Genomic DNA, 10,159 nt, shown 5'->3' with positions numbered 1-10,159 from the left:
ATACATATATATATATATATATATATATATATATATACATATACATATACATACAAATTAATTAATATTACCTTGATAAAAATAAAAATAAAATAAAAACTTAATATGCCATCATTAATACACACTGCGTAATCTCAGCGCGGAATGACGCTCCTGGTGAAACAGGGCTAAGGCCTGATCAGGTGCTTATGGCTTCAGACCTCCGCCGTCCAATCACAGATGAAGGTGTCAGCTGCGCTCTTCCCTGATTGGAGGAGAAGGGTCCCTCCTCAGTGCATGTGCGGAGCTGGAATTCAGGTCCAATCCCATTTTTCTGCGCTTCATCGCCAACATCTGGAAAGCGCTAAGATTGACAGGCCTGCAGCCCACTATTACTGCAGAGAGGTAAGTATGATTCTTTTATGTTTATTAATATTTTGAGTTTTATTTTAATGAACATTTTACGCCACTTTATTAAGAGCAAAGGGGAGCATTAATGTTATGGACGGGCTGAGTAGCATCACATCCACGCTTCCCGAGCGCTCGACTGGACGTTTGATCTGCAGTCTCCTAAACAGAAAGTGAATGTCCGGTCTATTCAGGTTTGACATTTATGGGTGCATTAGGTGGTGGTGGAAGTTCACACTCAGCTTAGAAGCTTCACTTCGATCGTGTAAAAGGATCCATTAATATTACGAGTGGAAATTCATTCATTCAGAATGAATCGGTTTGATGTGAATTGCACCGTTCTAGAAAAACGTACCGACTCCGAATCGTTTACAGTGGTGGTGAAAATGCAACTCACAAGAATGGATTATAATGTACACAAATATGTTGTTTTCCCTTTTTTTTTTTTGAGGTAGCAATAAAGTTAAAAAAATAAAAAAAATAAATCTATTATGACAGAAATATCTGCCGTGTAGAAATTGTGAATCCTTGTTCCAGCCATCACCATCACCATTATTGTAAACACATAATGAGGCATCAGAGTGTAATTAAAACACTCGGTAACTGTATTTTATACTATATGCTATATTATATTTATATTTTAAATATTGAATAATTCATACATTTGTGAAACTGATGAAATTTACATAAGCCTACATCTCAAATAGTCCAGCTCTAAATATCCATTTGGATCCATTGTGCCTTAAAGCAGCATTATGCAACAATTGTTTATTTTGCTCCTGGGCTCCCCCTACAGTTGGGAAATGCATTAGAGGCTTAAGAAGCTCAAGAAAACTGAAGCTAATGGTTTGCTGTAATTCTGGAATCCAGGCACTGAAATGTGTGGGAGCTCACTGTTCAAATATTGAATAATTCATACATTTGGAAAAAATGATGAAAACCACCTTTAAAAGCCACCACTAGCCTATGTGAGTCCACAAAGATTCTGTGGATTGATGCTACACTGAATGCACTCCTGATACTGGCTACACTCTGTCCATCGTGTGCCGAGCAGAATACTGCTGCAGGGAAAGCACACCACATAAAAATCAGATTTCCATCATTAAATACATCAAGTTTGTAGTGGAGCGTAAATCTCGGATACCAAATACGCCTTGGCTGATGGACAGCATTGTGCAGCAATGGAAAGACTTAATTTTGCTGTGATCTGTTCCTTTAAATTGTTTAAATGGGCTGTTTCCTAATACATTTAGTAGAGACATGGATGTTAACGTACAAAACGTACAAATCAGCTTAGCGTTTGAGATCACATTCATCAGATATATATGCTGTTTCAGGGGCAAGCACAAACTATGTCAAAGGTCAAGGATTGAAGATTGCAAAATGAAGCAGTTCTAATTTTGTCTGTCTGTTAGACATCTGCCTTTAGCCCCATATCAGGGTGCTATTATCTATATGTTATCTTTAATACTCAAGTCCAAACAGGGCCTTTTATTACAGTTACTGTTATGACAGTTCCTCCTAGTTAGATAACCGAAATGTCTCTAAGCTTCTCTCCTTTCTTTCTCTGATAGACAGCCATGAGTTCAGCAGAGTCCGTTCGGAAGCGTCATAAAGCGAAGGCCGCTGGCGCTGAAACTGGCCCGAAAGCACAGAAGGAGGAGCTGGGCAAGTGGGGAAGAGCATGGTGAGTCACTGCTGAAGTATTTGGTAAAAGTTGACCAAAAACAAAGACCTGGAGGGTGAAGACTGGTGTAAACTGGAGATTAGATCTAGTTGTGTTTACACTAATAGATCAAAGCCACTTAGAGAAGTACTAAAGTGATTACTGACAATGTTTTAAAGGAATACTCCAGTGTTCTCCACCTGATCTCTGCATGATGCAGATTTAGGAACATGGCCGGTTGTCTCTCAAAACCAACTTTAAACACATTTAGAATTAGTTTAATGATCTGTAAACACAAGACTACAGTTCATTCAGCTTGCTTTAGATGTATTCACATACCCAACTGCTTAATCTGTAATATTCCCAGCTCTAAATATCCAATTATACCCACTGTGCTTTAAAGCAGCATTATGCGAAAATAGGTATTTTTGCTCCTGGGCTCCCCCTACAATTAGGGAGTGTAATAGACGGTATGCACGCATGCCATTGAGTGTAGAGGTGTACACAAACATTTGAACATGTAGTATATATGTTTATCTTGTATGAAGTGGACAAATTGCACCTGAATAGTCCTTATAAAGTTATTCTTGTTAATGTGATCAATATTCCTCTATTGCATAAGACACTCATTTGCAAGATCTTTAAGACATATCCATTATCTGTCCATGTGGCAGGGAAGTGGACTGGTTCTCGCTGACTGGAGTGATTCTCTTGCTGTGCTTGGCCCCCTTCATCGTTTTCTTCTTCATCATGACCTGTGATCAGTACCAGTGCTCAGTCAGCCACGTTCTGCTAGACGTGTACAACGGAGACGCCAGCCCACTAAGCATCTTGAAACGAGCCCCTGCCTTCAACTGGACTGCTGCTAAAATCTACGCCTCCTGGGTTACCTTCCAGGTATAGCAGAATTAGGAGGATTACCACTGTGATGGTGCTGATGGAAAATGTCACTTGAGCTGTGAGATGAGACTTTAGAATTCAAACTTCTCCTCTAGGTGGTGCTGTATATGTGCATTCCAGATGTTACCCACAAGTTCTTGCCAGGCTATGTAGGTGGAGTTCAGGATGGAGCACGTACACCAGCAGGTAAAGCCTTCACCAGTCTCAGTTTCAGCTCAGGAACAGCGTGGTAAAGAATCTCTGATATTCTTTGGTAGGTTCTTCAGTCAAACAAGCCATAAAGTAACACCTAAGCTGGACCTAGAGGACCTTAAAGCAAAACCCAAATGTAGGAATAGTGGAATGGAAAAAGTGGAATAGATTTTTTAACTTTTTTATATATATATATATATATATATATATATATATATATATATATATATATATATATATATAGTTCTTGGTTATTTTTGAGTTTAATATGATATGATAAAGTTAAAAATCTACTAATTATTTATAAGTTCAGTAAGTACTAATTATTCAGTAACTACTATTAAATAAGTACTAATTATTTAGTAACTACTAAATATTCAATATGTACTAATTACTTGGTAAGTACTAATTATCATATATAAGTTAAGTAAAAAAAAGGCAGCCTTACACCTACTGTTCATAATGGCTACCATTATTCAATAACTATTCAATAAGTACACATTATTTCGTAACTACTAACGATTTAATAAGTACTTATTATTAGTAACTACATACAATTCAGTAATTTATTTACTGATAAATTTACTCATTATTTAGTACCTACTAACAGTTCAGTAAGTACTAATTATAATAATTCAATATGCTATTATTATTTAATATCTACTAATTATTCAGTACTAATTACTTAGCAACTACTATCTATTCAATAAGTTAAGTTACAAAATGGCTGCTTTCTTATATGCCTTATTACAACACCTTCATGTTCATGACATACTAAGTATTCAGTATCTTCTAATTATTCAACAAGCAGTAATTATTCAGTACCTATTAATTTAGTATTTATTAATTATTTAGTGTCTACTAATTATTCAGTAATTACAATTAAATAAGTATTAATTATTTAGTAACTACTAACTGTTCGGTAATGACTAGTTATTCAGTAATAATTAATAAAATTGATTAAAAAAAAAAAATTTAATGAATACTAACTATTTAGTAAATACTAACTAAAGTATTATTTATTCAGTACCTACTAATTATTCAAGAACTAATGATTCAGAATCTCCTATGAATCTAAAATGGATCACACTGTTCAAAGGCATATTGTACTTACTATCAGCCAAGTTATGCTTGCTGTTCAGTTTTGCACTGGAGCTAAAGGGCTAATGTACTGTAATGTACTTTATTGAATGGTATCTGACAAATCATACTATAGTGTTATAAAGGTCACTTTACTTCTGAGAACTTACAGCACTCTGCTTTGTTTCCAGGCCTGATTAATAAGTATGAGATCAACGGTCTGCAGTGCTGGATTATAACCCATGCTTTATGGGTGGCCAATGCTTACTACTTCCACTGGTTTTCTCCAACTATCATCTTTGACAACTGGATCCCGCTGCTGTGGTGCACCAACATCCTCGGCTATGCTGTGTCCACTTTTGCTTTTTTCAAGGCCTACCTGTTCCCCACCAATCCAGAGGACTGGTGAGAATTCAGGACTCTGTAAATCATAGCTTGCCCCATCCTTCTTCCATATTAAAAGAAAAACAACACACTGATCTGCTTCTTTGTGGCCTTTCACAGCAAATTCACAGGAAACATCTTCTACAACTACATGATGGGCATTGAGTTCAATCCACGTATCAGAAAATGGTTCGACTTCAAGCTCTTCTTTAATGGAAGGCCTGGTATCGTAGCCTGGACTTTAATTAACCTGTCTTACGCTGCCAAGCAACAGGAGCTCTATGGCCATGTGACCAACTCCATGATCCTGGTCAATGTACTGCAGGTAAGCCTTTCAGCCACAAGATGGCACTGTGGAATAGCTATAAGGCTCGGTGCACGCTTATGGGCCTTTTCCTTTACCTTGCTTTAATTAATCTCTCTTCTGCTTGCAGGCCATCTATGTGCTGGACTTCTTCTGGAACGAAGCCTGGTACTTGAAGACTATTGATATTTGTCACGACCACTTTGGCTGGTATCTAGGCTGGGGCGACTGCGTCTGGCTGCCTTTCCTTTACACGCTACAGGTATTGCTCTGCTAATCATGATATTGTAAAGCCTTAAAGAGAACCCAGAGTGTGAAGACATGGAAGCCTTAATATGAGATATCAAATACTATTCAAATATGTAAATAAAGCAACACTACTAAAGTCTCTACTTTCAGTAGTATGTTGCTATTTTTGTTGGAGCATCAAATGCTTGTTCTTACCACTAAGCGAGGAACAGCAAGCTATATCTAATGTAATTCACCTCAGATATATCAAGGCATTTGTGGTGTGCAAAAGTTGTAAACGTTAGTGTACAATTCACATACATACACTGTTCGGACAAAAGTATTGGGACACCTTTAGAAAAAATGATCCTGTTTTTGTTGGAGTGACTGTCTCTACTGTCCAGGGAAGAAAGGCTTTCTGCTAGAGGTGCATTGCTTTGAGGACTTGATTGCATTCGGCAATAAGAGCATTAGTGAGGTCAGGATGTTGGATGATCACCACCCCGCCTTATCCCCAACTCGTCCCAAAAGTATTGGCTGGAGCACCAACCATCATTACAGAGAACACAGTTATTTCACTGCTCCACAGCTCAATGCTGGGGGGGACTTAATACCTCTCTAGCCCACACCTGACATGTTGGTGTGGTGCATGGTGCCAATAAATTCCTGTTTATCTGCTCCAGAGAGTCCTATTCTACTGACAGTACTACTCTACAGGGACTAGACACTTTAAGGTATTATTTGGGTGGTGGGTCATACTCAGCAAAGGTAGTGGTGTGTTAGTGTGTGTGTTGCGCTGGTTTGAGTGGATCAGACACAGCAGTGCTGCTGGAGTTGTTGAAGAAAAAGTCCACCAACCAGAAAAATCCAGCCAACAGCGTCCTGTGAAGGTGGTGTTAATGTTATGGCTGATCTGTATTTCTCTCTTCTTTGCTTCCTTTCTTTTAGGGCTTATACTTGGTCTACAACCCCATCCAGCTGTCCACCCCTCACGTTGCAGGGGTCCTCATCCTCGGCCTACTGGGCTACTACATCTTCCGCTCCGCCAACCATCAGAAGGACCTGTTCCGCCGCACAGAGGGCAAGTGTAAAATCTGGGGGCGGAAGCCTGCCTATATTGAGTGCTCCTACCGCTCGACAGACGGCGGCATCCACAAGAGTAAGCTGTTGACCTCAGGCTTCTGGGGGGTTACTCGTCACATGAACTACACAGGTGACCTCATGGGCTCTCTGGCCTACTGTCTGGCTTGTGGTGGGCACCACCTGCTGCCCTACTTCTACATCATCTACATGACTATCCTGCTGGTGCACCGCTGCATCCGTGACGAACACCGCTGCAGCAGTAAGTACGGCAAGGACTGGAAACGCTACACAGAGGCTGTGCCCCAGCGCCTTCTGCCAGGCATCTTCTAGAAACAAGGAAAATGGCAAAGAGGGGTGGGGGTCTGGAAAGATGTGTGAGTGTGCTGACCTTCTGCAGAAATTTCCTTTCCAATAGTTCCAATAGTAAGTTATTTATAGTTCAGATCATTTGATCCTTGTACGGATGTAACGTAAGGATGAAGGGTAGGTAGATTCGGAAAATTAGAGGTCTGATAAATTGATAAATAGGTAATAAGTTAACAAATAATTCTCATAATAATAATATATAGACATTTACACCGATCAGCCATAATATTAGCACCACTGGTAGGTGACATGAGAAAACATACATTTTCCTCATCTACAGTGGCATCTGTCAGGAGGTGGGATATATCAGGCAGCAAGAGAACCTTCAGTTCTTGAAGGTGATGTCTTAAAAGCAGGTAAAAGAACATGGATCTGGGCTACTTTGACCAGGGCCAAATTGTGATGGCGAGCCGACTGGCTCACAACATCTCCAAAACATCAGGCAGGTCTTGTGGAGTTTTTCTGGCATGCAGTGGTCAGGACCTACCAAACCTGGTCCAAGAAAGGACAACCGGTGAACCAGCGACAGGGTCATGGGCACCCAAGGCTCACTGATGCAGAACTGAGGAGGCTGGTCACTGATTCAAAAATAAATGGGAGATCTTGGAAGGCTCCACAGCAAAAAGGTTAGACTGCAAGCGAAAGAGGCTTGACCTGTGCTAGAAGAGAAAGCCCCCCCGCCCCCCCCACCCTTGATGTGGAGATCCAGAACAAGCTGAAAAATCAGTTTTTTTAATGCATCATTGAGCCGAATGATGCTACCTTCAGTTTTGAGAGTTGCCTATAAGGAATTTGTGTGAGACATGGAGGCCCTACTTTATCTTGGTGCCAGATACCACAGGACGACTTCAGAGGCCTTGTAGAGTTCATGCCTAGAATGGTCAGATCTGTTGTGGCAGCACAGGTATCAGGCAGATGGTGCTAATGCTATGGCTGGTCGGTGTATGTGTATACAGTCAGTTAGCATCTCTCCTTGGTAATCGACAGTACACTACAGACACTGCAGCAGATTCTATCGAAATTGGATGAGCATGTATTGATGCCAAATTAGAATAAATGATTGTAGTAGAAATTAATGCATAGGATACCAACATACACGCAAATATTACCCAGATACAGTGATAAGCCTAATATTAGGTTATTATATTCATTGATCCATATTTTTGGATGAGCACAATTAAGAGTAGTGCAAAAATCTTTAACACATACTTTCACTGATCACTGTATTTATCATTTCTGTCTGTAGAAATCAGGAAGATTCTCATTTCATGTTCACTGGAATATATTGAAGTATATTTTGGAAATCCAGCCCTGTAATACTCATATATCATATTGTAGAGAAAGTCAGTGGTATCGCCTGTTCCTAAAGGAAGCGTGGCTTTGTACAGTTTTGGTAAATTCCCTGTGCAAACAAACCTACTTGTTTAGCCTTCATCTGATGCATCAACTTAGGTTTTCTTACAGTGGTGGTAAAAGGAAACCAGGGGCACTGTGTGTTCAATGCAAATGCAATGCATTCAACTTTTGAATTCAACAGTCCATTCACCACCACTGTGAACAAGTCTGACTCTGTAGTTTTTCCACAACAGAGAATTTCATACCAGCCCCCTGTGAATGTCTTAGTTTAAGTTTGACCCATTTAATTATGCAGAAAAGCTTAAAATAAAAAAGGGTTTACCCTGTGTGACTGAGCAGAGAAATCACTGGACACTAAACCCCACCCCACCCCCGGGACCGAAATTGGACACTGCTGTAGAAAAGGGTTCAATGACCATTCGCCTTTTGTTTGCCTTGGGGATGACTGCTGCTGCTTTTTCTTGTTGTGCTTTAGCCTTTAGCGTTAGCCTTTAACTTTGACTTCAGTGCAGTTTAATTTAAAGCTGTCTACCTCAATGAATTGGCTTGTTCAAGCTTTCACAGAAAACAACACTGATGATATGTAGGATTCATATGTGAATTACCTTATTTTATGACCACTGTGTCATGTGTGTGTGTGCATATGTGTGTTTCATTATATGGTTATCAACAGGATAATAGGCCCTGAAGGGCACAGCACCATTTTATACAAGCAGTGAGAAATGCACCTGTGAGAATGGATATTTTCTACCCTAGATCTTTTCTACCCTTTCTGATGTACTGTTCATTTTCATGGTCAAAAGGGACCCCAGCATTCTGTCTGGATGAGGAGATACAGTGCAGACTTTCTATGTATATTTTTGTATATTGAGTAGTTGCTATTTTCTAAACACCTGAAAAGAGTTTCTCCAGGAATATTAAAGGTATCAGGTATCACTTTCAACCCTGTTAAAAGTGCCCCTATGTACCGTTCACTTCCAGTCCACATATGCAAACTGAGCAGTGCAAACAGACGGATTTCCTTAACGTCACAGAAACCAGCATATTTAATATAAATCCAGCCCTTGAGCTCCGCCCACTCTTGCTAAATACTTGAGTGTTTCAGGTCTTCCAAGTGCTCTTAAATGGGACACTATAGAGCACATGCATTGACGTCATATTCCCGCTGGACCACACCCACTTCAACTTCAGTCAGACCGAAACGGCCCAACCGGGAATGGAACAAGCAATTATCTACTTAAGTTAGACTCGACAGCGATCCATCCAGGTTACTAAAGAACCATGGACAGCGATGTGTAGCCAGGAATGTCCAGCTAACTGAGGCTTCAGTCACACCCGTTTAGAGGATAAAGCCTCATATCTGAGAGCAAGAATGATCTTAGGAGTGTTTTCCACTGTTTGTAGACACACAGTAGTGTGTCTGAGTAGAGGTTTGCTTGCTTTCCATCTTGCTTGAACTTGACATGTCGCTAAATTCACAACTCCAGTGGGCTTAGTTTTTCCACCACCTGTTTTCAGAGCCTGACTTCAGTGCTCAGTAAGCTCCCACAGTTTTTGGTGCCTGGATTCTAGTTGTTTCTGCAAATTGCAGCCAACAGCTTTTTCACAATGAATGCTAATGCTTTTTTTTGCCACTTAGTGGGCATGCGCGCAGTGACTCCTGCCACCTGTGACGTCACGTGCATACCCTCTATAAGGGGAGCTAACGAGAACAGGGCCCGTTTACATATATCAGCAACTGCCTATTTAATTCTAAGGTATGAAGACTGGCTGTAAAGTGGATAAAGGATATGGAAGGTTTAGAGCTGTGAATGTTTTTGTACATGCCTATGCCTATCTGTGTGACCAATAAATGCAGAAGCTGGTTCCAGAGCCTTTAAATAAATCTTATTAAAAGGTGAAGAGTTGTACTCTTTCTTTTTGAGGAAATACCTGTCACTCCTTCTGGCATCTGTGTTGGTTGAATGCAAGCGATTGGAAGGCATTACCAGCAGGTGGCAGAAGGAACCTGCATTTAAAACCTGAGGAACTCCAGTGATGGTCTCAGTCTGGCCATAAAGAGAGAGAAGCACCCCTCGTAGATCATCTGCAGAGCTTTCCCACCTGTGTTCATTCACTTTACATCACAACGTAATTAATATAACAGCCCATGGGCTAAAGCGAAAAAGTGACTTCAACTCAAATACAAGATAGCAATTGTGATTATGGTCATA

General features: G+C 40.3%; 1 protein-coding gene across 1 annotated transcript; it reads left to right on the top strand.

The window, feature by feature from the left end:
* The first annotated feature begins 308 nt into the window (after positions 1–308).
* dhcr7 (7-dehydrocholesterol reductase) lies at positions 309–9,848 on the top strand. Its single transcript, XM_072660808.1, has 8 exons — positions 309–384; positions 1,962–2,074; positions 2,728–2,950; positions 3,049–3,139; positions 4,417–4,630; positions 4,730–4,934; positions 5,044–5,175; positions 6,090–9,848. The coding sequence occupies exons 2-8, from the start codon at positions 1,968–1,970 to the stop codon at positions 6,552–6,554; spliced, it is 1,437 nt and encodes a 478-aa protein (XP_072516909.1). The 5' UTR covers positions 309–384; positions 1,962–1,967; the 3' UTR covers positions 6,555–9,848.
* The last annotated feature ends 311 nt before the right edge of the window (positions 9,849–10,159 follow it).

Source organism: Salminus brasiliensis, chromosome 17 (assembly GCF_030463535.1).
Source record: "Salminus brasiliensis chromosome 17, fSalBra1.hap2, whole genome shotgun sequence".
Lineage (NCBI taxonomy): Eukaryota > Metazoa > Chordata > Actinopteri > Characiformes > Bryconidae > Salminus > Salminus brasiliensis.
Note: the sequence above shows the minus strand (reverse complement) of the source record. Positions and strands in the feature narration are given on the sequence as shown.